Raw genomic sequence first — 27952 nt, forward strand, 5'->3', positions numbered from 1 at the left:
CAACCACAGACGCCGCGCTCCTCGACCCGACGATCCTACCCCAACCTCCACAACCTCTCCCTCGCCCCACTGAGCTCCAAATACCCTCTCGACGCCTCGCAGCCTCCGTCCCCCTCGGGCGAGGACTCCCACCACGCCGTCTCCACGCCCCTCACATCCTACATAGCGCAGAAGTCGGCCCCGACCACCCCCGGAATCCTCTCCCTCTCCCAGTCCCGCAGCAATTCGCGGGGTCCCCGCCGCGCGAACCACCACGGCCACTCCAGACCGTACGCCTACGACGGCTACTTCGCCCATGCCGGTGCTACCAACCCAGCGGGCGACTACTCCGTCCGGGAAGTGGGCGACATCCCGAAAGCCAAGAGCACGAGCGCGATGATCCCCCCGCCAGGGACACGCCCAGGCACAGCAGGCACAGCAGGCGTCAGTTTCGCCGCCGACGACATGTACCTGGAGGGCGGAGCCGTGCGACGAAGCACCACCCACCATCGACGGAAGGGCACCGCGCCGATCTACCCCCTCCGCGTGCCCATGACCCCGACGAAGCACCACACGAGCGAGTCGCACGAGGAGTGGATCCACCGCGCGGGGCTCGCGATCGCGGGCGAGACGCGCGAGAGCAAAGGGCAGAGCTGGCTTGTGAGGAGGGAGAGCTCGACGAGCCTCGTTGGTCAGACGGACGAGTACGAGGAGCATCCTAGTCATGATCCGAGGCATATTGCGCTGCTCTCTGGGGAGCATTTCATCGGGGGCGGCGCGGGGGATGAGCATGGGTTCTTCACGCCGAGGTTGGTGGGTTCGAGGGCTGGGAGCAGGCTGCAGAGTAGGGTTGGGAGTCGGGTTGGGAGTAGGGTTCCTAGCGCGAGGAATAGCAGGAGGGGGAGCAGGGTCGATCTGATGATGTCTGCACCTGTCGGCGTTGGTGGTGCGAGGACGCCTAGTGCTCGGCATAGTCTGGAGATGGAGAGGGAGTTGGAGGACGGCATGGTGGAGCCGGATTTCGTGGACGAGGTGGAGAGCGACGGTGACGAGGAGGAAATCGCGAGACTGGCTAGGGAACGGGGTTTCGGGCTGGGCAGCTGGATGGACAGGCTTATCGGGTGGACACTGTTCAGCGTCGACGAGGATGGCGAGGAATCGGACGAAGAAGACGACGATGACGATTACGTCGAGCAAGACACTTTCCGCCCTGAGAACATGACCAAAGAGGAACTCCAACTTAGACGCGAAGTAGAAGCCAAGAGACGAAAGCTCGAACGCGAGGCCATCATCGCCGCCGCAGCAGTGAGGTCGACGGCCGACGGAGGGAAGTCAGACGAGGAAGACATTGCAAAGTTGCAGCGTTCGAACGAGGAGCCCGGGGGCTGGCAAGATGCTGCGTGGTTATTTAGCGTTGCATCAAAGGTCATTTTGTAGAGACGACCTGTTTATCTTTCTTTCTTCTTTATCTCTTTCTCGAAGTGATCCCTTAGTCGGGGGTAGGCATTTCTGCGAATTTCTGCTACTTCTCGTTCGATATACAATCAAGAGATGCACAGTCTAGAGATAAGAGTATCTTCACTGCCACAAATCCAAGATCAATTCCACGAAGCCAACCCTTCGGACAGTAAGAGGCTGTTATATTATATACGTCAATTCGAACACCCCATTGAGACGTCCAGGTGATGATTGAGATAGATCAGATTAGATATCATACATACTAGAATCTCGGAACCTTTTTCAGTTATATATGCTTGATGATCCACCAACACATCACATAGATACATGCACACACATTCATTGATGCACATCATCTTCCATGTACGATACATATATCCCACAACACCATTACATCCTTCCTTCCTTCCTTCCTTCCTTCCTTCCTTCCTTCCTTCCTTCTATCCACACAACAATTCCTCTCAGAAGAAGGAAAAACAACCAACCTACAAGACTACCTCCTAACCCCCCCATCCAAACACCAAACCACAACATCCCCCACCCGCCTCCAATCATCATGCCAATGACTATTAAACCCCCTCCAACACTCGCCATACCTCCCGGCCCCCTTCCTCCCTCCCTCCACCTCCTCCCCCTCATCCTCCATGCCATTCCCTTCAATGAACCCCCTCAACACCCCCTCCAACCCCCCAAAGAAGACAAGACGGCTCGGCCACTCCCTCGTCCCCTCCCCCCTTCTCGCCGCATCCTCGACGCCCACCCAGTGGCCCGCCGTGCGCGAGGACCCGCGCCGCGCCCGTACGCGCGACACGTGCTGCATGTTGTCGCGGAGCCAGGCGGCGGGGTCGGCGTAGAAGACGTCGGCTTCGTCGAGGTAGGCGGAGCGGAGGGGGCCGGGCGGGATGGAGAGAGGGGGTTCGCAGGTCAGGGCCCAGGCGGTCAGGGAGGCGTGGATGAGGTGCGAGCGCCAGGGGGTGGAGTGGCAGGGGGTTAGGAAGGCTACGCTTGTTGTTGGAGACGTTGATGGGGATTGGGGGGAGGGGGAGGGGGAGGGGGAGAGGGCGTGTTCGTGGGAGGTGCGGAGGTAGGTGAGGACGGAGATGACGCCGCGTTGGTGGACTTGCGATGTGTAGTATGAGAGGGAGAGGTTTGCGGTTAGGAGGGTCAGGAGGAGGAGTTTACGGGGGAGAGACGGGGTGAGGAGAGGGGATGGGGAGGTGGTGGTGGCGGACGAAGCAGAGGAGAGGAAGAAGTTGGTCAGAGGCTCTGCGGCCAGGACGTGGAGGAAGGGGAGGATGGGGTACAGGAAGCGGACTTCTTTGTGGGAGATCAGGCTGAGGGTGAGTGTCAGAGTCACGGAGGTGTAGGCCAGGACTTGGAGAATGGGTCTCTTGGGAGAAGATGTCGTGGCCGTGGATGGTTTGACAACAGCCGCAGGAGAAGACGAATCGCTCTTGGTCGGTGAGGTCGAAGCATGTTGTTCCGTTTCCGGAGTGCTTGACACCAGAGCATGTCGTCCGTCGGTGTGCGTCTGCTCCTCATCTGAGCTGATCTGTCCACGTAGAGCCTTCCATGTCCCCACGAGGGCGAAGGGTAGCGCCGTCGTGAGCAGAAGCGGTAAGCCTTCGGTCAGGTAGTAGTCGGGTCTATTCTTGCCATAGAAGACCGCGAGCGACTGAGCAATGTTGAAGTACAGGAACCGTAGCGGCGGAAAGGTCCAGGCCTCGTAGTAGAGCCTATCGGACAGTGTCGAACATGCAACGACAACAGATCTAAACACACAACGTTGGATTCGATTAGCCTTAACGGCAATTGGGGGAAGACCCGTCCTCCCGCATGGCAAGAGACAGGATTGCATATACCGATGCCCCAGTTCTATCTCTTTTTTTTTTCTCCATCTCTCGCCAGCGGAAGTGGGAAAGGATTGCCTACCCGCAGAAGAAAATTTCGCGGACCAACACATACCGCTGCCGCGATGAGGCCTGCCACAGCGTTGGGACAGATACGGGAAGCCAGATCAGAGCGTTGGTTGGCCGCAGTATGCACGCGCTCGCCGCGAGTAGCAATGAACAACGGAGCCTGCACGATGCACTACTTAGCACTGTCTTCACCAGAAATTAGGACGACGGGGTCAGGGAGCCAAAACGCATTAGATGAGATCCAGATCCAGATCCATCGTCATAATATCATCGTGCAATGCACAAATAATATTTTTCATGCTTTGACTTACCGTAACAGGGAACCGATGTTACTCTGGACTGCATTCTGCGAACGCTCTGCAGTAGGACGTGGATGGAGCCATTGCCAGGGCCAATGGCAGACGGCAATGGACGTCAAGGTCGTTTCGAGGCAATTCGACAATGTGCGGGTAGAACAGAACCATTGCCACGGGCTGCATAAAGATAGTGCGAGCTATAGTTACTCAGACTCAATCATTAGAAAACCTTTTGCATGAGAAAGGGTGGGGATGATGCTTTTTTTTCTTGGGGGGACACATGAAGTGGGAAAAGAATGTCATTGACGAATGGGAGCATGGGCACAGGAACGTACAGTAGCATATGCGGTGCGACTTGCTCGACCATACGTCTGCTCTGCAAGCTTCCAGGTATGGAAATCAAGCAGCGCTGCAAACACAGCTTGGGTAACCTTCGGCGCCGCGATGTATAGTTCGGCCTGACTAGGGAGGTTCAAGCCGCATAACTGTGATAGCTTTGCCGCCACCAGATAGACAGCGGCGAATATGTCAGGGTGTAGGGAGGACCGCAATTGGTTTCTCCATTCCTACAGTCATTATTGTGAGACATGAACATGGACATGGACAGGGACTTGGAAAGGGGATGGGCTTGCGGGGACAATACAAATGCAAATGCAGACGTGGACGTGGGTACGGGAAGTGGAGTTAGATAGACGTGGATGTGGATGCGTGGATGAATTGTGAATTATTTTGCAGAAACAGGTACGGGCAGGAAGGGAGAGTAGGATTCGGATTTACCCATGTGATCCAGGCATTACTCTCTCGGCCAAAGACAAGCTGCCATGCTGGCTCGAGAGATTGGAAGAACTCGTCTGGCTGGAAAAAGGTCCTAAGTGTTAATGCATTGACGATGCGGAATGCGAGCACAAGTGCAAAGATGCCTAGCGCCAAGTCACGATAGCGATGAGGGTCCAGTGACGATGCGGAGTGGGAGTTGGATTGGCGATGGGGTTGCGTGGCCTTGATGGGGTCCCTCGCGGGATGTCGATGCATTGGCAATCAATTCGATCGAGGCTTGCGGTGCGCGACGGGCAACGGCGGATAAGCGTCGGGCGACGAGGGCACGAACGGGCGAGGTCAAAGGGCCGCAGAATAGAGTAGGGTAGACTCAGTAGAGTAGAGTCGATGGGTTGGCTGTGATGATGGCGGCGGCGGCGGCGTTGTTGGTGGTGGACGTTCGCTATTGAACGATGCAAGAGGGAGGAACAGATAGAGTGATGGAGACGAGGCTTTCGCTGGCTGGACCGCGGCCAGAATGACACACGGACGCAGTGACAAGAACTCCTAGACGCACGACAACGCAAGGGTTTTCTTGCTGCACGACGATGAATCCTATCGTATGGGAGTTTTCTAATTACCGAATTGCATTGTCTCTGCCTGCCTCTATTGTGATAGCCGAATTAAAGCCTATGCTTTGCCACCATGTATGTACGTACATACATACATACATACATGTACTACATTCTCTGTACGGAGTACTGCCTATCTACCTACTCAATCATTCATTCATTCATTGTCCCGAGTAGAGCCTGAGTATAGCTAATATATCAAATCTAATAGGCAGTAAATGACACCGGAAGGTAGAACACAAGCTGTTGTAAGTCTTTAGGGGTCACACAGAGTCAATGCACAATTGTGATGGCCTGGAGACTGAAAAATCAGTCTGGCCTATTCCCGGCGTAGGGGGACAAGCAGTCTAGGAGCCACGATGCCGTGCGTGCTGATGAAGTGGCCAACCCCACTAGGCCCAACTGGGTAATTCACGATGATTGAAATTTTCTTAGCGAAGGGTGTTGAGGAGTGAATCAACGAAATCCGCGTCTTCTCCGTGTTCCCCCAAGTTCCGTATGTTCTAGGCGCCCCACTATCCGAAGGTTGCGTGCTCACTCACATCACGGGGCACCTGTAGTCCTTTCTCACCAGGCCCAGAAGGGTAGTCCACGATGAAATTCTGGCGGTGTTGAGTCAAACTCGAACTCGCCGAACCATGCACAAACAGCGTACACGAACACAGACGACGCACTGTGACTGACCATTGCAAATCCAGCGCGGGGCCACACGCCGGCGGGAACTTGCATGCGTCGCGGAGCTCTGTCAGCCGTACAAACCACACACTATCGCCCAATGCGGTATTTCACGATGCTGTCGGAGGACAGATTGCTAGGTGTTGAGTTTTGGTCTGGCCAGCTGGACCCCTCCCCTTACCACCCAGCCCATCCATCCATCCGCTTCCCCCTTCTTTTTGCCGGCGCGAGGTGTGGAACTGAGCTGTGCTGCTGTACTAGATAGTAAGAATCTGCAATCGTGTGATACGACAGAAAAGTCGGCATGGGTGTGGTACGGATTACAGAGAGCGTCGAGGTGTCTGCTCCGTATGGATCGACGACCTGTCACAAGCAATCTACGTCAGAATGTCGTATGCACTGCGCTCCCCGGAAAAGTGCGAGTGGCCCAAATAGGCAGTGCACGATAACAGGGGCGTCTTCCGTATGGGTGTTGATGAGGGCACGCACAATCTCAATTCCCAGGTGCAAGAGTATTGTATGCACATTGCACCGTACACACAACAAGTACGCACTCCCGTCCCTCGGCTAGGCTTGCTGAGTGCCCTGCTAGCTCTATTGGAAGCGAAGTCGCATTCGATCAGCCAGCCGCCGCGCGCAATTCGCTTTTGGATGGTCTGCCCCGCTTGTCTCCGCTTGCTTGACCTTGCTATCGTGAGAATAATTAATTATGGCCTGAGTCCTCCGTACTCCCTTACAGTAATTAACCTGGCTTTGCGAGTAGTCTAGGCGATGATTAATTGTTGGTTCGAACGCAATATTACGCCGACCATGTACGATACTGTACCGTTCGTTTTGCCTGTAATAATGATAATGATAATGATGATAACAACCCGCCACACCATGCTACTTTGATCCGCGATAGGGAGCTTGCAGATTTCAGTGGTGGATCCGATCCACAGCTGCTTTGGATGAATGGGTTTTCGTTTCATCAGGGTGGATTTGACCCGTGGAGACCCTTTGTTCGCCCAAAGGTTGGCTGCTGGATCGCATCCCTCGCAGACTCCCCCGCCATGACGATGGGAGTGCTTGGCGGTTAGAGGGTATTGCTTGCTTGTTCGCAGCCGGAACTCGCGGATGAAGCAGGAAGGCTTGGTGAAGTGTGTCTAATCCTGATCCTGTGGGTGTTGGGTATGAGGACAGGTCGCAAAGCACGGGATGAGTTTGAAGAGAGTTGCGCACCGCAGCGAAGTGCAGCTTGTCAAGGGTTAGTTGGTTGGCTGGTATGCCTTGCTCCTCAGTGGACGAGAGAATATGGAGATGAGGAGGGAAAATCTGGGGAACTGCGGCTGGACCTGCTTTGCGACATGTGCAGGGTGATGGAAGAGGCAGCAAAAAACGAGCTTGGTGCAGGAGGATGTAGGATGTGGTTGGATAGATGAATGGTTTGGAGAGTTAGGCGAGGCAGGGCTTGGGATACGAGATGGATCATGGAGGTACGAAGTAGGTTTGTTACGAGAAGATGATGATGATATGATGGCACAGCACAGGTGCGGGATGGCAACATCCGAGTCGGGCGGTGCGTTGGGGCGGTTTAGGAAGTATGATATGCAGCATCCATCGTGCTGGGCCCAAACGATAGCGACGAGAGCTAGGTGAGAGGTTTATCAAGGCGCTCAACGCGGCAGCCATGTAATTCCTCCTCCTCCTCTTTCTCTTCTGACTCTCGTTACCATACTCGTAACCGGGCCCGGGACTGGGACCAGGACCGCCAGCGTACAGACAATCAATCTATGATGCCTGTGGCCCTGTTGGACTGGATCGGTGATGGGAGGAAAGAAACGAGGCAGCTGCATGGCTATGCATCTGCGGGCGGATAGCAGTTCTGGACGGACGGTATTGTTCATATTCGAAGAGGGTTCCTTGATTGTATGAATGAATGTCTACTCGATTTGTAGTAGCTAGAATGCTGTAGAGAACCTAGCGCATGAATATCATCATGGGTGTGATCCGGACTCGGATAGGACGATCAGTATTTAGTAATGTTGATTGATGGATGAGTGGTGAGTGCATGTTCTGTAGCTGAGTGGTGTAGTTCATTCGAGGGTGTCATGAAGTTAGTGAAGTCAGCTCGGATGGGCCATCCATCATGTGCGCCCATCTGAAGATGTGTAGGTGTGTAGTTTCAGTTCCCGATTAGTTCAGTGTAGTTCAGTTCAGGAGAGACGAACGATGGAATGGTGTTGGGTGTCAAGGGTATCAAGGGTGGTCAAGGTGGTGTGAAGGAAGGTGATGATGATCGCGTAGTGTATTGGAGACTGGAGAGAGTATACGGAGGAGTAGAGCGTACTCGTAGTTAGAGTGTAGAGAGTGCGCGCCGCTGCAGCTTGTTGAGCTCATCGGTGATAGGATGGTGATTCCACGGTTGGCCCGAGCGCAGACACATGAGCCAATAGTATCGAAAGAGGTGGAGAAAACCCATCGAGTGATCTAACCTCTATCAGATCTAGCGGCATGGATGGCCCCCCTGGTCCTTTGATGAGCTGCAATCACCTACATGGATGGATGGCATGGGGACGCCATTACTGTGTATCTTCATCTTGCACATTCACTCTACTCCACTACCATCTAATTACTATCCGCTCTACTCGTATGTATGAAGTCAGTGCATAGGAGAGAAAGAGGAAGAGAGTAGAGTTAGTATATAGTATCTGGAAGAAGGCGAGAATGGAGATATGGCAGGATAGACATGGCCAAGGCTCCATAAGGAGTTGGACATTGGTATGCAATAATGAAATTAAACTGTCTATTACCGTCTACAACGTTCCGTACACAGTATGTAATGACAACCGGAATCTTTGCATTCAAATCAACATACGGAACTGCCTCCACGGAGAAAGCAACCGCTTGTCCAACTACGAATCCATTATTCATCTACCCAACGAATTGTAATAATAAAAACCATAATGATGATGGACGGCGATGATGTATGTACGGAGTACAGTGTCTCCTTACTGCACGTCTACTCATCTCCTTTTGACAATAAATAAATAGTTTGCGTCCGTTCACTACTGCAGCTGCAGGATACATGTACGATGGCCTGCACTGCACGCACTGCGCTGCAGACAGGAAAGAAAAAAAAAGCAGACATCATCTCTCTGCATACCGGGATGGAAACCCGTCTTTCCCCAAAGGCACCCCCCAAAGATGACCCGTCTCTCAACATTGTGCAGTGAGGCTTGTGTCCAGCTACTCTGTTGAGACGTTGAGTATCTAGATTGTGTGGTTTTGTGTGTCTGTGTGTCGGTGGCCCTGTTGTCGTGTGCCTCTGGCTATGCCTTTGCCGGTATGCGTGTGTCACTCTTTTGCCCTTATCAGCATCATGGCCGCTCCGCAAATTTGCTTGTCTGCATCTCAATAATGATAACTTTCTCCACTACTAATTACTATGTGTACAGTAGTTAGGGGAGTACGGAGTACTACCACAATAGCTGGTAGTACTTGTAATTGCTGCAGAGATACTGTTGAATTGTTGGGACGCCTCTGTTTCTTGCTGGGGCCCCGCCGTCTCTTCTTTGTTCTGCAGACCCCGTCCCCCGTCCATCCCGTTGCTGTGTCTCTTCGGCCCTTTGGTCTCCTTGGCCGGTCCCAACCAACTGATTCGCCTCGCACCTCGCATCGCATGGCCAACGATCTTTAATCTCCTGCTGTCCAATTCCGTAGATGATAAATGACTTCATCATTTACAGTACATACAGTACATGCTGCTGTGCGGAAGTGAGTACGGAGTGCAGACATACGGGGCTGCTGCAGGAGTTCGTGGTCGTTGGTTTATGGACTGTTGAAAGTGTACGAGTACATAGACGGGACTGGTCACTGTAGGGGCTGCTGTGCGGGCTGCAAGCCTGGGGTCGCCACTGGGGGGTTTTGTTGGTCACTGGCTGCATTGGCGGGCGGGCGGTCTTCCCTTCCTTTCCCTTCCATTTAGCTCCTCTCCTCTTCCATACCATACGCGTATCATAGAATACTGTAACAATCAGATAAACTAATAGCGATATTGATGATGATGATACCTGGATGGATTTAGGCTCCTATCAATCTGAGGATTTTTTCTAGCTGCCTAACATAGGTAGGATTACGTGGGTATGTTTCTACGGAGTAAATGTCAAGTGTACGGAGTACATACTGTATCGTAATTCACAGTAGGGTATTTTAAGACAGGATGGGTGTGCAGTGTATGAGCATCAACCACGGTGGTGAGTGTGTGACCATCACCATAACCATCATCGGACCAGAACTCGATCCATCCTCCCATTCCCATTGCGGTATTACTCTACTCCACCCGCTCTGTACCGAGCCCGCAACAAGCCCCGTACAAATTGGTTAAGTATCCCTCGTAAACTTTATTACAATACCAGTACATACCTAGGTCGTGGTCAGGTATACTTGTACAGAAGATTAAAGCGTATCGTCTAGTTAAGTTACTATTCTGTTATCTTTCCGCCTACTGTCTACTACTGGAAAATAGTAGGTGGGTCTGCTATGCCTATGCCCACACAGTATGGGACGGATGGTGGAGTGGGTGGGTGGATAGGTGGATGTGTGTGTGTGTGTGTGTGCGCCTCCATCCCTCCTCCTCCCATCCCTCCCCTCCCTCTCTGATCTCTCTGTGACTCCGTCTAATACTCTCTTCCTGTCCTGTCCTGTTCTGTTCTGTTCCTCTGTCTTTTCGGTGCCGTCAGGAATTAGACGAGTTAGACGTTCGGCCGCTGATCTGTTCCTCTCAGAAGTCTTCGTCGCTCGCTCAAGTCCATGTCCATGTCCATGTCCATATCCATGTCCATTCCCCGTTGGCGGTCCCAATCAATTAATTCAATCACATCCACCCTCGCCCACCACCACCACCACCACCACCACCACTACTACGCCAACTACGCCTACCACCACCACCACCACTTAGATACAACCACTACTCTCCCTCCACCTCCATACTCAACTAAACTTTGATAGTCCCCCTCCTCTTCCATCCTCTCCCTCAAACACTCTCCTACCTACCTCTTAACCTTCAAGACACTCTTCTTCTGAGCCATTGATCCACCTTTCCACCTTACAACTCGGCCTTGACGATTCACCTCGAATCCTTCCATTCTTCGTCTTCGCCTTCGTTTCTCGTCTTCGCCGTCGTCATCGCAGACAAATCTTCATTCACATTCACATTCACGCCCACCTTCACGCCCACGTTTACGCTCACGTTCCCGTCCTCGCTATCTTCGCTATCTTCGCCGTCATCGATCCCCCGCTATACCACTGCGATAACCCACCCCAGCATGACAATAGCGCTGCAGCTACCCATACGCTGATTCAACAACCCTCGAACCCCTCCTCCAGCGTGGATATGGTTGTACGGATCGATTAAATAAGCTCGCGGTCGTTGCTGCGAACGAGCGGCTGTCGTTTGAATGAATCCGAATCTACCGGACGCTGAGTTGATGGGCGTCATGGGTGACCCAGGAACATACGTGACAGCGCCCTCCGATCCACATGTCGAACCACATCCGCGACAAAGTTCACCGGCGTCAGCCGTGTGCTACATGAATCTGGATCAGGCACAATTCCCCCGTCCAGATAACACCAGACCCGCTAGCGAGAGCCCTGGAGCAGCAGGTGTTGCCGATTTCCCTCCGTCAAAGGCAGGCGATGAATCAGACAACACACCACGTTCAGAGGTGCCTTCCACGGCCGACACGGTCCCTGCTATTCCGCCAGAGCTCCAGCACCTCAATGATGAGCCCAGCTACTTCTCGCCGCAACCATTGCGCATGTACAGTGGCTCCAAATTCTCTGCGTCCACTCCCACATCGACCAATCCCTCCCCCACCACGAGCAACAATGCGTCCTCCACCTCAGTAAATAAGACCAGGACCAGGACCCGGACCGCATCTCCCTCTTCGTCCTCGCTGCGTATCAACGCTGACACAGTTGGACGGCCAGGCGTCCAGAGGGACCTTTCCAGCACTTCCACAGCCAGCGTAGCGACAATACGTGCTCATTCCGTTGACCCAATAGCATCTTTTGCACCTCTGCCGAGACAGCATCAGAGAGATGGACCCCACTACCCCAATCAGTCCTATGCCGCTCTACAAAACCAACAACACTATACAGTTCACCCTCCGCATCTCCCACGCACACGCAGCACTCACCCTGCCCACTCCTCTTCCCATTCTGCCGCCCACATCTCCACATTCGGCATCGCACTCGAGTACCATCGTGACCTCATGGAGTCTGGCTCGCGGACCGTGGGAAATTCACCTGCGAGCAGCCCCGGTCTCTTCAGCCCGACAACTCCTCCCTTCCATCACGGCAGCGGACAGCCAGATGATGGCCATTACTCCAGCCCCTACCTGCACCACACTCACAGACAGGCACCTAAGGAGACCCACACGGCCGATGTCGATGTCGATCCCGTTTCCGGAAGGAAAATCATCAACAATTACGAGGTCATTGATGAGCTTGGTCGTGGCGTGCACGGCAAGGTCAAGTTGGGAAGGAACCTCGCTACTGGCGAGTTCGTTGCCATCAAAATTGTTGACCGTTACTCCAAACGACGGCGATTAGGCAAGAACACGAGCCACGAAGACAAGATCAAAAAGGAGATCGCTATTCTAAAGAAGGCTCGCCATCCCAACATTGTAAGCTTACTCGAGGTCATTGACGACCCCTCACGCAAAAAGGTATACATTGTGTTGGAGCACGTGGAGCTTGGCGAGGTGAAATGGCGGACCCTCGGCGAGAAAGAGATAGCACGTGTTGAGTGGCGCCGCTTCCAACGTCACTCTCAAGGCATCTTTGATAATGACAGTGCGGATATGGAGGATAACAGGATACTCCACCACGCTCGCCAAAAGCTCGAGCGCAAAATACGTCGACGGGCGAGAGAACAACACCTACGCCGTTCACAAGGAACTGACTTTGGCGGGTGGAGCTTCGAGCATGGAGGAGATTCGGACGATGATGCGTCGGAGAGCAGTCGTGACCAGCGTTCAATCGACGACAGAGCCGCGAGTCGCGACAACTTGCCCGACACCAATATGGAAACTGCATACCGCTCACCCACACCCCTTGCCAACTCTCGTCAACCGGACCTCGAACTCGGTCTGCTCGATGGTACCATGTATGGCGGTTACGACACTCAGCCAACCCGGGGAAGGGCGCCAAGCCTCGCAGAAAGCAGCTCGTCCCACCACACCGATGACGACGAGGAAGTTCCCGAGCACTTCCGCTATGTGCCGCTCATGACAATCCAAGCTGCGCGCGAGGCCTTCAGAGATACGGTACTTGGCCTCGAGTATCTGCACTTCCAAAGCGTCATCCACAGAGACATCAAACCAGCAAACCTCCTCCAGACGAAAGAACATCGAATCAAAATTTCCGATTTCGGAGTGTCATATCTGGGGCGCGGCAGTTCCGGAGAGACTACTGGTGATCAGTCAGAATCCGATGCTCACGACTACGATGAGGCCATCGAGCTAGCCAAGACTGTGGGTACTCCTGCATTCTACGCGCCGGAGCTGTGCCGGACCGATCTTGATGCCGACGATGCTCCACCACCGGTTGGACCTGCGATCGATGTATGGGCACTCGGTGTCACACTGTACTGTCTCATCTATGGGAGGGTTCCGTTCCACGACCACAACACATTTCACCTCATGAAGTTGATAACGGACACCGACGTCTACATTCCTGATCAACGCCTGAAGGCTGTCACGGAGCAATCGGGCTCCAGGCCAAACTCCCATGGACGGATGTATCACTCCATGACCACGAGCAAGAGGGCCCCGCACGATCTAGAGCATGAGGACGTGGGCGAGCTCCTCCGGGACTTGCTCAAGAGGTTACTCATCAAGGACCCACGAAAGAGGATCACAATCCCTGAGATCAAACGGCATCCCTGGCTGTTGCAAGGTCTCGATGATTTCCACTCATGGGTTGAAGAGACGGATCCCAACCGTTCGGCCCAGAACAGGATTCGCGTCACCAAAGACGATGTCGAGCAGGCCGTCGTCCCTATTACTCTCATTGACCGAGTCCGCTCAGGTGTTCGCAAGACCATCGACACCATGTTTGGGATGGGAAGGCGCGGGGGTTCCAGGCGGCGCGCACAGAGCAATGCTACCAATCCCGACCCAAACCATCCACTGACTGCGAATTCCTCCAGCAGCACCATCAGCCAAGAAGGCCGACGACCCAGCTTAGCCATGGGTCAGTCCATTTTCGAGGCCCTCAATCGTTCTCGAGAGCCCGATCATCCGCTTTCTCAGAGCGTGACCGCCAGCCCAGAGGTGGCAGAGCGTAAGAAGTTTTTTGAGTCATCTGGCTCCAGAACAGGATCGCCAGCTCATAGTTTGGAAGGCACAGCGCAACCGCTTACACTGGCAACCGCATTCAGGCCGCTGCCTGAGCGAGCAAACTCGGCAACGTCGAATACTACTGCGTCGGGGCGCACAATTATAGGAGACAGATTGCGATCAGGCCGACCAGCTTCCCCAATAATACCACCAGCATTACCTGGGACCCCTACTGCATTGGAAAGTCCGGGGGGCACTCACCTAGGAGGCATTTTTGGCGGAGCACCTCGCCGGTTTGTCAACAGTGTGAGGAGCCGAGAAAGCCTTCTCAAACCCAACCACCTCCATAGCCGGGCCAAATCGATCGATAGGTTGGTCAATCCTGAAGAGGATGCCCATGCAGGCCCCAGTCTCGCGATAAGCAACACACTTGCTGCTGGCCATGTTGACCAATCTGATCTCCTGAGAGAGATGTCCCCTGGTCTTGCGCGGGGCACCTCGCCAAGCATCTCCGACTTGCGGTCTCCGGATCCGACCGAGCGAGCAGCTTCGCGCCAATCATCCGTTTCATCCGCTGCCTCGTATCACAGTCGAATGTACGCCGCGCATCATCAGATGGAGGTTGGACCGACCGACTTCCTTTCCTTCAACAAGCCTCAACTTGACCGTGGCGCATCTAGTGAACGCTTCAACCGTGCCAAGGACGAGCTTGTACGACAGAGAGTTGAAGAGGCACGGGAGCGCCCGCGGTCCAAGAATGCATCGCGCCCTGTTTCCATCGCTACGCAGTCCGAGTGTCCACCCAGTCCAGACGATGAAGTATTCTTCCAGCGACAGAAAGTAGAAGACTACCTCAACCAAAACCCAGGCTCAACAGAGACCAGCCCTGGCGGATTTTCCACGACCTCTCAGGCAGTCGCTTTGACGTCGAGCTCATCAGAAGATCACTTTGCCTCCATCTCCCAGTCTACATCCAACCCATCGATTCCATCGGTAGCCTCGGCCAATTCATCAGTGGCCCCAGATGAGTGTTTGCAGATGCAAATGGGCGCCTATCACGTCGCTCCGGAGACTTCAGAAGACTCAATCAAACACCACTTTTCCTTACGTGACGACACCTCTGGCTACGATGGCGATCATGCTCTGGAGAGCGGCGACGATGAAGATTCGGGCGATGACGACTTTCTTGTCATGGGCAAGAGGAAGACGAATTCATCTACACGCAGCGGATCGATCAGCAATGGCGAGCTTGCCCGCAGCCACGACCGAAAAGTGTTCCTCGCTGAGCGACAAAGGTCCTCCCGAAGCGGTAGCAATGGGACTGTCAAGAAGATCCCACCTCCCGAAGCCTCATCAGACTCCAACACCCCGACTGCTCAATAACGTAATCTACCCTTTTCTACATGTACGACTACTTGAGGCGCAATTTTCGATTTAGTCCATGAGGAACAATTCGCTGCACACATGTCCAAACTGCCCGTATCGCATACTCCACGGAGTCTTCATGTACAAAAACAGAGTCGCAACCTTTCGATCACGATACCAAATATCAGCTATTAGTCATTTCCCTGGCGCCGGAGCCTTTTCTCTCAACACATAATCAGGTCTTAGGGTTGGCGCCTTGGTTGGAAAGTCACCACCGGCAGTCATCAGCTGTCAGATTTTATTATTTCGAATCTTCCTTCTAGTATATCCCTTTAGTCTTTTCTTTGCTCCCCATGCAGGATTAGGATACCAAAAGACGGCGTTTATTTTTGTCTCTCCTCATACGTAATCTCCACCACAGAGGTGGAGTTTCATATACTTCCTTCACATCTATTTACTCGATTTTTGCATTGCGAGGGTTTTTCATATTTTTGGGGTTCCAACCGGCGGGACAGGGGGAACTCATGACGATGATGGGACGACGATGGGATGACGTACGAATGGGCTGCTTTGTATACCTCTCTTCTTTTATTCATGTTTCGCCACACACTTCCGAAGGCCTGAAATTGCCTGGATACATGTATCTTGTTTTTTATTTTGGAGCTGGGCGGAGATATCATTATTGAATTGAATGGGAAGGGAAGGGAAGGGAAGGAACAGAATGGGAGGAGGGAAGGGAGTGAAATCGTACGATATTACTTGCATGCATGATAGAAACACAACCAAGCTCTTCGAACTTTCCATCCACACTACATTCACAACTCGCTGCACACGTGTCTTCGCTCCATTGTCAAACTCTAACATTTCCATGGCGCGCACCTAAGAAGAGCACTGCCAATTAGACATTTTCACAGCCTGGCGAGTCGAGTCGAGTCATTCTACAATCATACGATCGATGCTCAATCCCCAGCCAGTCAGTCAAACTACCTATCACCGTATCATTCTTGCTATCTCTATCCCTCCTTAGAGACGGAACGGAGAAAAACCTCACCACGCAATTGCCAGAACAAAAACCAGACATCCCAGCATCCATCACCAGCCCAGAGTCCAGACCCCTCCATCCCCTCCTTCAGGCAATCAATCTATCGACACCCCCCTACCGGTCAAACGCATAGGGCTGAACCCCCCTTTACCCTTTAACCCTTTCCCACACCGTTCTCCTACCCTGGCCGGCCCCCGATCGAAACCACACACCTTCTGTGCACTTAAAAGAGCAAAAACAAGACAAAACCACCATAACGACAAGGACGGGGGGGAAGGAGGGGAAGAAGGAAAAACGCAGGGTGTGGGCTGCTGCTCGCGAGCGAGGTAAATGCCTGTTTTTCCTCAGAGCGATGTTTCGAGGGTGTCTAAGGCCGAGGGTATGCGTGATCGGTGAGGGAATAGGGTGGTTTTTCCCCCATTCGTGGACGTCGCTGTGTCGCCCTCTCCCTACGCGGAGAAGGGGGTGAGGATGGCATGGCATGGCGCGAGGGGATGAGGCGATGAGGCGAATGTCTTTTTCTGTATTTACCGTTTGATGGATGGGGAAAACGGTTTTGTACGACTCTTCGAAGATCGTGCGTGTGGGGCGATCGTGTTTGTGTGCGTACGGACGGGGTGAGAGGTGTGAGGTGAGGTGATTGATCCCTCGATCCCTTGATCGGTGAGCGCAGCGTAGACAGCATTGAGGGGTTGGAGGATTCTCTTCATCTTTTTTTGCGGCGGTTATGGCGCTATGCGTGTGTTTTCTGGGAAGACCGTTATCTCACGCACGCATGCACGTCTACACGCCTGCATGCCCGTAACGCAGGGCGTTGGATTGTTTACATATGTACTCCGTAGGTGTGTGTATTATTACATTTTCTGGGGTGGTGCAGAGGCCGTTTGCCTGGGGGAGTTGGGGATCGGTGAGGTGCATGTAGGTGGTTCTCGGGGAGGTAAGGCGTTGGGGGATTTGGAATTTGGGATCGGTCAGGGGCACGAGGGAGGACTCTTTTGGGTGTTGGCTGAGCTGCGTTGGATTATAGTGGTAGGAGGTGGTGTTTGTTCCACGGGGAGAAGGAGGGATGCCGACGATCAGTGGATAGATGTTGATGCATGGCGAAGTGACTACTCGTGTGCGGTTGGCAACGTTGCACGTTCGATCCAATTCATCGCCATGGCTCGAGATTTCCTTTCTGGGCTGTACTTGATTGCAGATGTGACGTGCTTGATGACTTGCAGCAGTGTTGCCGGAATGTAAGCAGGTGCGATGGATGCTCCGCGGCTCTTCTATGGGTGGTTGTGAAGTACATGTCGTTACATGTTTCTCCAGTGATGTTGCCAAACGTTGTTGCTTCGTGACCTTGGTCAACACATGGTTAAAATTCAAATATAATCTTACATTGAAGATAAGTTGTAATGAAGGAAACCTCAATGGACCACTCCATTCGCAAAGTTGTATCTCCTGCTGCTGCCCTTTGAAGCAATGGCTACAGTGACGGGTAGAACGGCTACCCAGAAAGCATCATGCACGCTGAATCAACAACTATCTCTTCCAATATCATTAACGTGATTGTCATCAATGTGACGATCCTGCATTGCCATTTCTCCCGTCCAATCTGCCGTGCCTCATTATGTCCACGTAAGTAGCACCCTCCCAACGTCACAAGCTACCCCTATCGTCGTCACGACGACTGTATGAACGGAATCTACCGAAAAGATTCAACTGCAGCCAAGCCTCCACGATGCTTCTGATTGTTCCGAACATGCGGCTCAGCAGCACTAATTGATGGCAAGCTCAGTGGAGAAGAGCTTGATACAGCTGGATATCTCTTGGCAGATACGCAATCCTCCGAGGATTTAGACTGCAAGGCTGGGTTCCGTCGCCTTGGCATTCACAAAAAGCTTCACGATCCAGATCATGTTGGCGGTAACATGTAATTTGAATGCTCGTGGTTGGGGTGTTTTGTGGTTGTGAGGTCGGTGGCCTTTCCCGAAAGGGAAATCGCGGGCCGTGAGCGTCAAGCCTTCATGATAGGCCGCGTACGCCATGTCGCGGCCGCGTCATGCGTTTCTCTCGAATCCCATCTGCATTGCACGAATCTCAAGGGTTGGCCCGGGAAATTTCTTTGACACTGACAGCTAGACTTTGTAACTATGGCTCTGTGATTGGCTCATGGCTAGTCCATCCATGAAACGAAACGGGGTGGAGTCTTGATGGAGGCAGTTCAACCATCATGGCGCATGCTGTCTATGCTGCTTGTTCATGTGGGCTATTCACGGGTTGACTGCGTGGTAGATTGTTTCGAGGGGCATCTTGCGTACGCTTGTGACGACTGGACGGCAATGGATCGACATGTTGTTGAGGGCGTCAAACTGGGGATTATATAGAGGGAGGGAGACGGTCTTGAAAATCATCACCAACCTCAGTCCATCGCTCTTTATAAAAACATTCCAGTCGTTCCTACTCGCCAAAACAATCCCGCTTTCGAATCAGCATCATGAAGTTCTCTGCTCTGCCCGCTCTTCTCGGCGCCATCCTCGTTGCTCAGGAGGCTATTGCTCATCCCGGAGAGAGTGCAGCAGAACATGCACAAGAGATTGCTGAGCGCAATGCCTACTTCAAGACTCACAAGCGATCTCTCGCCCACTGCGCTGAAAAGCTGAAAGCACGTGGCAACGATGCGGCCATGCATGCTCGCCGCAGTGCCATGGTCGATGGCCTTCGTAAGAAGCGATCCATAAGCCAAGGCAAGTATCGAGGGTTGAACGTCGATGGCATAGTCACTAACAACATTCCAGAAAAGCCTTATCTCCACGCTCGCGACGCAGAGGAAGTTCTTAACAAGAACCATAAGAGCAACTTGACAAATGTCCACCCCGACACCGACCCGGCCATCCTCTTCGCTGGTAACAACTCTTGCGTCTTGACCCCTGAGACCACGCAAGGACCGTACTGGGTTTCCGGAGAACTCATTCGTCAGGACATCCACGAGAACCAGGAAGGTGTCCCATTGACATTGGACATTCAGATCATCGATACCAACACCTGCGAGCCTGTCCCTAAGGCGTACCTCGAGATCTGGCACTGCAACAGCACGGGTGTTTACTCCGGCGTCAACGCAAATGGCAATGGCAACACCAACGACACGTCGAACTTGGACAAGACCTTCATGCGAGGTGTGCAGCTGTCCGATGATAGCGGTGTTGTGACCTTCAACACTCTCTTCCCAGGGCACTACACTGGTCGTGCAACTCACATCCACGTCATGTCACACTTGAACGCCACGACCTTGCCCAACAACACCATTTCCGGGGGCTCAATTACCCATGTCGGCCAGACATTTTTCGACCAGGACCTCATCTCTTTGGTCGAGGAGACTGATATTTACGCCAGCAACACCCAGGAATTGACAACCAATGCAGACGACACAATTTTCTCGGGTGAAGCCGATGGCTACGATCCCGTCGTTGAGTATGTGCTCCTCGGTGAGGATGTCTCGTGTGGTGTTTTCGGCTGGATCGCGTTCGGTATGGACTCCACGGCTGCCTACAACATCAGCGCCGCCGCCTACTGGACCGAGAATGGCGGTGTTGTCAACTCTGATGCTGGTGAGGGTATGGGTGGTGGCCCTCCTCCTTCTGGTAGCTTCCCCTCCGGTGCTGCACCGACCGGCGCCGCCCCAACTGATCTGCCTACTTCCTCGGCTTAAGCAGTGACTCGAAGGTCAGGGATCCAATCCATGTAGTGAACGCAAGACATGGTCCGCAATGTCAATCCATTCGTTTATCCGGCATTTAGCATATGCATATTTAGATACCTCTTCTCTTGATAGCTTCAACTTCCACTCGTTTATCTTCATAATCATTCCACTATTGATGTGATCCGTCAATCCAAGTCCTTCAGTCCAGCCAGCAAAGCTCCAAAGCTCTTCTCCCTCGAATCTTTCTTTCCATCATCTTTCGGCCTTAATGCGACCTCCACCCCAACGACGTCACCCTTATCCAATCCCCGTAAAGCTTCCTCTCTCTTGAGCACTGCCCTCGCCTCTTCTAATCCTCCAATGTCCCTCACGTTCTGATATCCCAACTCTTTCAACACCTGGAGTGCAATATTCGACCTTCTTCCGGACCGGCAGTACAGCGTAATATCGTCTGACTTCTGTATATCGATGCCTCGTTGCGCGAGGACTTCAGGCAAAGTATCGATCAATTGATACTCGATGTTGATGGCTTCTGAGGAAATGTTCGACAAAGCTCCGGTCGAGAACTCTGCCGGCGTGCGGACGTCGATTAGGACGGTATTGGGCGTGGTCATGGTGGGAGAGGGGCAATTAAAGTAAATAAAGAGAAGAGAATGAGGGGCACGAGGTATGTTATGTGGGATGTATTGGCAGGATACGAGAGTGTGGGGGTGGTTGTTGAAGTGGGATGCTGAAGCTCAATACTTAGATTAGTTTAGCGTGCAAGGTTAGTTGTACCACCTGATCATCCCAACATTGCTTTTGCCCATCAAACAGGAAGCCTATCTACGGCAATGCTTCATAAGGATTACAGATTGTCACTGGATACAATGGAGCATGACGGCTCAAGTACAGCAAGTCTTTGTTGGTAAGATTGTATCGATGTTTAGAAATCTCCAAGCACATGCTTCTACAAGCACCTCTCAACCCATGTACAAGAAGGATTCCATGTCCTTATATTTCTTCGCAGTAAGGACCGTAAAAGAAGAAGACTACCTCTTCGGCCTTGTTTGGAGTTCGCTTAACGGCGGAAATGATCTCGGATTGCTTGATCATGACATCAATCAAAAATTCCCTAGGAAGTTTAGATCGATCGTACGCTCTGATATCGACATCGCCAATGCAATCATGTTCGATGCCGCTGCAAGACTCAATGTGCCAATGCACCATAAATTCTTTAAGTTTGCATGTCCCTGGCAGGTTTGCGTACGCAAAGATGATCGTATCTGGGGAAAGTGAATCTGGGTGCGGACTGCCATCCTCCAACCCCATAGCGAGCCATTCTATAAAGGTATTGTTCATCGATGTCTTGAATTCTGGTGCCACTAAGCGGTCTCCCAGAATGTACGCTTTCAACATGTACAGTTGGAGTATTTCGGGATGGAAAAGAAAGGGACGGTTGGCCTTCTCGACTTTATCGGAGTGGATGGGGCCCGATATGTCTTCCCAGCCCTCTGCGCTAGACGGAATATCCATCGTGTATAGCCACGACACGAACACTCTGACTTAATTAAACAACGTCAGATCAATGTCTTACAACGCTTACTTGTTAGAACTTACAGGTAGCTTCTTCCACGTCTGCAAGGCTTACAACGCCGGTTCGCGCCTCTTCCCATGGCCCAGAGAGCGCTTTCTTGAAGAATTCGGAGTTTTCAATGAGCAGCGACTTGTGGATATAGAATCGAGTCTTCTTTTCTCCAACTTCGACAACGCATGTTTCTTCTAGAGCAAGCGTGCTAGGTGTGGTGAGTTAGGATGTCAGATGGACGTGTGCTTGAAAGACATACATGAAACGCTTGCCGCGAGGAAAGTCATCGTCATAGAAGGTATCCATGGTGCCTGCTCATATCAAGACGGTCAACCCGAGCACAAGTAAGACAGGTCTGAATTAGAGAAAAGGCCAACGCAGGTGGGGGAAAAGAGGAGAGAGAAGAGATTGTCGCTGGTTGCCAGGAAGCGGTGATGGCAGGGAGGCGATCGCAGCAAATCCCTCCAACGAAAGAGGAAGTCGCGACACAAACAGATGCTTGACCTCATTACGGATCTCGCCGTCCATACTATTGGTTCGGGGGATGAGCGTTACCGTCTAGAGAAATTCGTTGAGGTTCATGTCTCTCGTCTCTCCAGTCAGTCATGTGGTTCCTAACATGTTTGCTAGTTAGCATTATCACCCTTCGTCACGAGTTATTCAAAAATGAAAAGCAACCTTTACCATAAACGAGAGTCACAAGAACTGAAATGACTACATGGAAGGCATTGTATACTTGAAATTAATATTTGTTTCGAAAGAAACCTAGATACAAAGTGACGTGCCTCTGGCGAGGATTTGTTCTCAAGTCCTTCCAACGACTACCTTTTCGATATGATGCAGGACACTTGGAATTCATGTCAACCCAAAGCTGAAACGACTCACGGGGCTGGAGCGACCCACGGGGCTGGAGCGACCCACGGGGCTGGAGCGACCCACGGGGTTTGAGCCATCGCTCGGAGTTTCCGAGCCTATGCCGTTCACCTGCCTTTGGTGGAATCTGTCTTCTTTCTTCCTATGGTAGGAGTACTTATAAGTTATATCGCCGCGGCACTCTCTTTCCATGATCCGAACATTTCTGGAATACCTTATCATTACCTGTACCAAGAACTCATGCGGAAGTTCTGAGTAGAGCTTTTGTTTCTCGGGCGTATTCTCAGGGATTTTCCCGTCCTGACACTCGCGCTCAACGATGAATTGCACCAATCGGCCTTCTTGAGGTAGATTGTCGTAGGCATACACAATAGCCTCGTGGCAAGGTGTTCTGTCGTTTTTCAGAATGAAGTCAATAAATCCGCCTTCGGCTGCTTGGACGAATTCAAATGCCATGAAGCGGTCTGCGAGGACGCTGCACTTTAGCAAAAGAACCTCCCACTTGTTCATGGCTTTGTCGTTATCTCGGTTATCATTTATGACTTTAAAATCGAGTTCTTCCATGATGTGTTCTGGTGAATAATCTTCAATTTCACTCGAGTAAAGCCATTGAACGAAAATGTGGACTATGGAATAAACAATTAGCAACAACCATGCGCCAAATAGTATGACGGGACTTACATGGTAGCTTCTCCACATCCGCAAGAGTCACAACACCTGTTTTGGCCTCTTCCCATGTCCCAGACAATGCTCATTTGAAGTACTCGGAGTGATCCTTCAGCATGGATTTGTGGATATGAAATGGCGTTTTATCTTCACCAACTTCGACGGTGCAAAAGCCTCCGAAAGGCTGGACCCTAAGATGAAGATTAGTGAAATGCATACGACAGCGCTGTAAAATAAATACCTAAAGGATTTTCTTGGAGTTGATTTTCTTAGAATCGCGGCTCCATTCTTTACTGGATTTACACCACTACAAAACATTTTTGGAATTCTTGGAGGGTTTGATAGTTTAGCTGTTTAAGATGAATTACGACAGAATGTGGGAGGAGGGTGAGCTTTAGTACTAAGATAATCGATGTCTATGGGGCCAGAAATCGTCTCCTCCCAATTTAGATTCTGCCTTCACAATGAGCATCTCAATTTCGATTCTGCGATGGCCTCCTTCCATCACTGGCCACCGACCCGTGGTGAAGACAATGAATCAGTGAGCCGCAAACCCGATTCTGTACACTTGTGAGTGATTGAAGCTGCCTGTACTATAATTACTTTCTTTACGCAACCCTTTAAGCAATTGAACAAAGGTATAATGCTCACACGTGAAGGTGAAGTACCCGTCATTTCTTTGTCCAGTCATACCACAATGCAGTTTGTGAGGAACGTCAGAAAACGTGAAGTAGAGTTTAATCGGCAATTTCCTATTGCAGAATACGATACAGCAACTAAACATAGAATGCAAAAGTAGTTCTGTGTATGTTGACTGAATGCGGCGCTGACACATACTTTGACCCACTCTTGGATATCAACTTCTGTAGCATCAAGATATTCTATTTCAGAGACCAAGATATCCTACTGGCTGTCCCCGTCTGCATCCTAGTTGTCCTTGGTACGTTAAATTGTGTAGTGTTATTTGCAGCAGCAGTAGTTCATTTGTCGAATACTCTACTTATGGGGATACCGTCATCATTCTCGTTCTTCGACCCGTTCTCGCTCAACCCGCTGCCCAAACCAGACAAACCCATCCAAGCCCATGCAATATCACAACCCTCCAAAAATCGTCAAACAACGAAAAACATGCCCTATATCCACCCAATCCGTCAAACACAATCAGCCCCGAAACACACGCGCGCAAAATCCGGGGCGAAACCCCCAAATCGCAAGCAGAGAGAGACCAGACAAACCATGTCGGAGGTCGAGGCGGAGGCGGAGGCGGAGGCGGAGCATTAGTGTGTATGTACTGCTCTTATTCTTCCTTACTTGCCCGCTAGTCTTATCTTATGACTATCTACGGATTACACGCGACGGGCGATATGCGGATCGCATAATATTGCGGGGTGGGAAATAAAAATCTCCGAGAGGAAGCAAGGGAGCGGGAGCGGAGTCGAGGAGAGGGAAGGATGGATGATGATGATAGGGATGATGCTGGCTGGGATTTGAGGTGAAACGGGGCGCAGGTTTGAGTGATGATCAGCGGGTTTCTTGTTTGGACTTCAACGACACGTCTAGACTTCAACGACATCACAGGTAAAGGCAAGAGAATGTGTGAGTTGCAAAGACAAAACAGTGATTTTGATTTCCGAGTTCTTCATGAAATGGGGTATATATTTAGAATTTAAAGAGGTTAAGATGTTTCATTCCAAGTGCGCAACCCAGTCAGACCGAATTGCACCTTGGACTGCGTTCCGTCCGACCCTCCAGAAAAACTCCCCCAAGACGTGAAAACATTTCCAAGGTATCCAAAGTTAATTCCCTGTATCTACCAAGATAACAGTTTACCCTAAATGTGATTTACATTGTGTTGAAGAAGAAGTAAAGTCAAACGACGACAAGATGTTCTTGAAGGAGTGACAAGAAGATAAAAAAGCGAAATGACAATCAATAAACAGTCAGATTCCCGCCCAGGTGTGCAACGTGAAGACGCCTGAATGAGTTGATTCCATATTGATTCGGAGACCCCAGTGGATATTGATCCGCTTTGATGGTGACAAAAAGTTCGTGACAATTCGTGCAAAGCGCTGACCTGCCTGCGCTAGCGATAGTTCGATGAGAAATCTTTGGGTATATTGTAGCTGCGCAAAAGGCTGGTTTGAAAGAGTCTTTTACGAGAGATTGATCGATGAGCGCTTAGCGCTTACGACTCGTACCAGGTGGCCTGGTACCTGGTCTTCTCGTCGGAGCCGGTGAGAGCCTTCCAGGCGGCAACGGAAAGATCAATGTCGTACTCGCCGGAGCAGCCAGGGCACATGTCCATGATCTGGGCCTGGATGGAGTTGCCGTTGTACTCAACAGTGATGGTCTTTCCGCACCAGGGGTTGGTGGACTCGCCAGTCATGACATCGTAGGTGGACTCGCCCCAAGCGCCCTTTGCAAGAGCGACGATCATGTCACCGTCGGTCAAGGGCTTGCCGCAAGCGCCAGCGGCACCAGTGTTGTCGTAGATGGTGATGTCTCCAGAGTGAGAGTTGCCAGTGGGTGCCTTGATGGGAGCGACGGGCTTCTCAGGGGCGGCAGAGGAGACGGGAGCAGCGCTGGAGGGGGCAGCAGGAGGGGGAGTGTAGACAGAGGTAGGAGCCTCGACCTTGGGAGCAGGGGGAGCCTCAGTGGTGGTGGGAGCAGGAGGAGGAGTGTAGACGGAGCTGGGTTCCTCGACCTTGGGAGCAGGAGGTGGAGGAGCAGCAGAGGAGGAGGGAGCAACGTAGACAGAGGTGGAAGAGGGAACGGCCTCAGTTGAGTGTGGCTTCTCGAAGAAGAGGCCAGGAGTGGAGGTAGCCTCGGGGACGGGTGCCTCGTCGTAGACAGTGGTGTAGACGACGATTGTCTCAACGACGACCTCGGTCTTGGTGACCAAGTCGCGCTGGCGAAGAGGGATGGCGGCGGCGATGGAGCCGAAGAGAAGAGCAGAGAGAGCGGTGCAAGTCTTCATTTTGATTGATTTTTGGTTTGATTTGGTTTGCTGTAGAAGCGGTGGATTTTTACTTTTGTCGATATTTGATATTCTGGAGGTCCACAGGGAATGACGATGAATCGGCTAGCGACTCAAAGGTAAAACTGATGATTGAAGCGTGAAGCTGTTGTCGATTGATTGACTGACGGTTATGCGTGATGCGCCGTAGAGACTGGTGGTGTCAGGATATGACTGTGGGAGATGACTAGATCTCGAAGGAATGTGGGGTTTGTTGAAAGAAAGTGGACGAATGCAAGACTTCAAGCCTGTAAAGAATGAACAGGGCAAGGAGGCAGCGAACGTTTGTACTTATATAAAGAGTGGGAAGTAGGAGAGAAAGAGAAAAAGCCGGAGAAGCCAGAGAGTGGAGAAGGAGAAACGAAGGGGAAGGGGAAGAGCAGAGTTTGGTTCTCGGGAGAAAAGAATGGTAGCTAGAGTAGCTCCAAGGGGGGGCTAGCGTGGTTGGCCGACAGGGACTAAAAGCAGCTAGTCTCTAACCCCATCTGGTATGACTCCAGTCCACGTCGCTGGGGCCACCGCTCAGGTACGACGACGCCGTCCAACAAGCACAACACACACACAACCAGACACCAGAGACCACACAATCCACAGTACAGCAGCATCAAGCAACAGTAACAGCAGCATCCCGGCCCAACCCAAGCCCAGCTGGTAGAAGGCAAAGCAACGGAACCAGCACCTGCGACCCCCCCTCTCCTCCCTCCTCCAGAGGATGTGCCGCCTTCCACCGTCCACGCATCCTACACACTAAGGCTTTCTGTGGGACCTGACATTCAACACTTTCTATGGTACCCTGGACGCGTGGTCGTGGACTCGTGGTGGTGGACCTGGACGACTGCCTACTCTGGCTCGTCATCGATTGTCACTGGTTTCTTTCTTTTTCGCTTTATCTCATCTTTTCCGTCATCCAGAGCTGCCTTTGTGCCATGTCTTTGTTCAACCCATCTGCCGTCCTTCACCCGACGAACAAGACCCTTTCAAAATCTCTTATGCGCTGCGGGCAACTGAGGCGACCGATGCGACTCATCTCTTTCAAATCATTGTTCGATGTGATCGTCATCATGCTCGGTCGATACGGGCAGGTCATCTCTCTCAGTCTCTCCTCTTTGGGGGAGTTTGTCATGGTGCCATCTAATAGTGACTGCATTTGTCCAATCTTCCTTCAAGCGACGCACATCAGCATTTCGACTAATTTTGCTCAATGGCTAAATCCAGGAGCTGATCTGACCTGAGCTGTGCGCATGTGTGTCTGTGTGTCTGCTGTTCAATTCCTGTTCCTGTTCCTGTTGGACAGTTGTGTGCCTGTTTCAAAACCTTGATCCCAACCCGTAACCCCGGCCAGGATAGGCCAGGACAGGCCGGGACAGGGCATGGGAAGTGAGACGAGAAGGAAAAAAAAGCAGCGGCTGCATACCCAGCAGCAGAACATGGCGAATGGCAGCCCCGGATCCCCCGTGGATCTTCAGGTCCCCGTTGCCTTAGCGCGCCTCATCCCGCCATGCCGCCGGAGCTGTGCGAACTCAACTTAAGTCGCAAGGATGAGACAGGCCCAGGGACAGGGACAGGGACAGGGACAGGCAAAGAATGGAAGAGAAAGAGAAAAGAAAAACATGAATGGTGAGATCGAATCAGCGGCGAGGGAACTTTGCGACTCAGTGGCCCAGCCCATCCCATCAAATGAATTTCTTCGACTTGATTC

General features: G+C 52.0%; 11 protein-coding genes across 11 annotated transcripts; 6 read left to right on the plus strand and 5 right to left on the minus strand.

Annotated features, from left to right (window-relative positions):
* Positions 1–1416, plus strand: BU24DRAFT_323065 (uncharacterized protein; the record flags this gene model as incomplete). Its single annotated transcript, XM_033522951.1, has 1 exon — positions 1–1416. A coding segment is annotated over one exon (1416 nt), but the record flags the coding sequence as incomplete, so codon positions are not given.
* Positions 1417–1557: 141 nt separating this feature from the next.
* On the minus strand, positions 1558–4684 carry BU24DRAFT_461117 (glycosyltransferase family 22 protein; the record flags this gene model as incomplete). Its single annotated transcript, XM_033531869.1, has 5 exons — positions 1558–1597; positions 2034–3173; positions 3668–3849; positions 3988–4218; positions 4430–4684. The coding sequence occupies 5 exons, from the start codon at positions 4682–4684 to the stop codon at positions 1558–1560; spliced, it is 1848 nt and encodes a 615-aa protein (XP_033386490.1).
* Positions 4685–11285: 6601 nt separating this feature from the next.
* Positions 11286–15422, plus strand: BU24DRAFT_343342 (kinase-like protein; the record flags this gene model as incomplete). Its single annotated transcript, XM_033523364.1, has 1 exon — positions 11286–15422. The coding sequence occupies one exon, from the start codon at positions 11286–11288 to the stop codon at positions 15420–15422; it is 4137 nt and encodes a 1378-aa protein (XP_033386491.1).
* An 800-nt stretch (positions 15423–16222) lies between these two features.
* On the plus strand, positions 16223–16979 carry BU24DRAFT_166098 (uncharacterized protein). The gene is made up of 2 exons (XM_033521437.1): positions 16223–16377; positions 16432–16979. Exons 1-2 carry the CDS (start codon positions 16360–16362, stop codon positions 16774–16776), a joined length of 363 nt encoding a protein of 120 aa, XP_033386492.1. The 5' UTR covers positions 16223–16359; the 3' UTR covers positions 16777–16979.
* On the plus strand, positions 16980–17912 carry BU24DRAFT_166099 (uncharacterized protein). Its single transcript, XM_033521438.1, has one exon. The coding sequence runs from the start codon at positions 17182–17184 to the stop codon at positions 17686–17688; it is 507 nt and encodes a 168-aa protein (XP_033386493.1). The 5' UTR covers positions 16980–17181; the 3' UTR covers positions 17689–17912.
* Positions 17913–18928: 1016 nt separating this feature from the next.
* BU24DRAFT_432628 (protocatechuate 3,4-dioxygenase beta subunit) lies at positions 18929–20292 on the plus strand (the record flags this gene model as incomplete). The annotated part of the gene is made up of 3 exons (XM_033529931.1): positions 18929–19178; positions 19230–20039; positions 20264–20292. The coding sequence occupies 3 exons, from the start codon at positions 18929–18931 to the stop codon at positions 20290–20292; spliced, it is 1089 nt and encodes a 362-aa protein (XP_033386494.1).
* On the minus strand, positions 20229–20935 carry BU24DRAFT_166029 (uncharacterized protein). The gene has a single exon (XM_033521436.1). The coding sequence runs from the start codon at positions 20743–20745 to the stop codon at positions 20317–20319; it is 429 nt and encodes a 142-aa protein (XP_033386495.1). The 5' UTR covers positions 20746–20935; the 3' UTR covers positions 20229–20316.
* A 22-nt stretch (positions 20936–20957) lies between these two features.
* On the minus strand, positions 20958–22013 carry BU24DRAFT_449675 (uncharacterized protein). Its single transcript, XM_033530966.1, has 3 exons — positions 21958–22013; positions 21731–21906; positions 20958–21675 (listed from the first exon to the last, which is right to left on the minus strand). Exons 1-3 carry the CDS (start codon positions 22002–22004, stop codon positions 21125–21127), a joined length of 774 nt encoding a protein of 257 aa, XP_033386496.1. The 5' UTR covers positions 22005–22013; the 3' UTR covers positions 20958–21124.
* A 540-nt stretch (positions 22014–22553) lies between these two features.
* On the minus strand, positions 22554–23495 carry BU24DRAFT_491180 (uncharacterized protein; the record flags this gene model as incomplete). The annotated part of the gene is made up of 1 exon (XM_033533767.1): positions 22554–23495. Exon 1 carries the CDS (start codon positions 23268–23270, stop codon positions 22554–22556), a length of 717 nt encoding a protein of 238 aa, XP_033386497.1. The 5' UTR covers positions 23271–23495.
* Positions 23496–23649: 154 nt separating this feature from the next.
* BU24DRAFT_449677 (uncharacterized protein) lies at positions 23650–24624 on the plus strand (the record flags this gene model as incomplete). Its single annotated transcript, XM_033530967.1, has 3 exons — positions 23650–23807; positions 24107–24177; positions 24208–24624. The coding sequence occupies 3 exons, from the start codon at positions 23650–23652 to the stop codon at positions 24516–24518; spliced, it is 540 nt and encodes a 179-aa protein (XP_033386498.1). The 3' UTR covers positions 24519–24624.
* A 390-nt stretch (positions 24625–25014) lies between these two features.
* Positions 25015–26598, minus strand: BU24DRAFT_421160 (uncharacterized protein). Its single transcript, XM_033527659.1, has one exon. It carries the CDS (start codon positions 26212–26214, stop codon positions 25423–25425), a length of 792 nt encoding a protein of 263 aa, XP_033386499.1. The 5' UTR covers positions 26215–26598; the 3' UTR covers positions 25015–25422.
* Positions 26599–27952: the final 1354 nt, after the last annotated feature.

This window comes from Aaosphaeria arxii (assembly GCF_010015735.1).
Source record: "Aaosphaeria arxii CBS 175.79 unplaced genomic scaffold BU24scaffold_3, whole genome shotgun sequence".
In the NCBI taxonomy this organism is placed as follows: Eukaryota; Fungi; Ascomycota; class Dothideomycetes; order Pleosporales; genus Aaosphaeria; species Aaosphaeria arxii.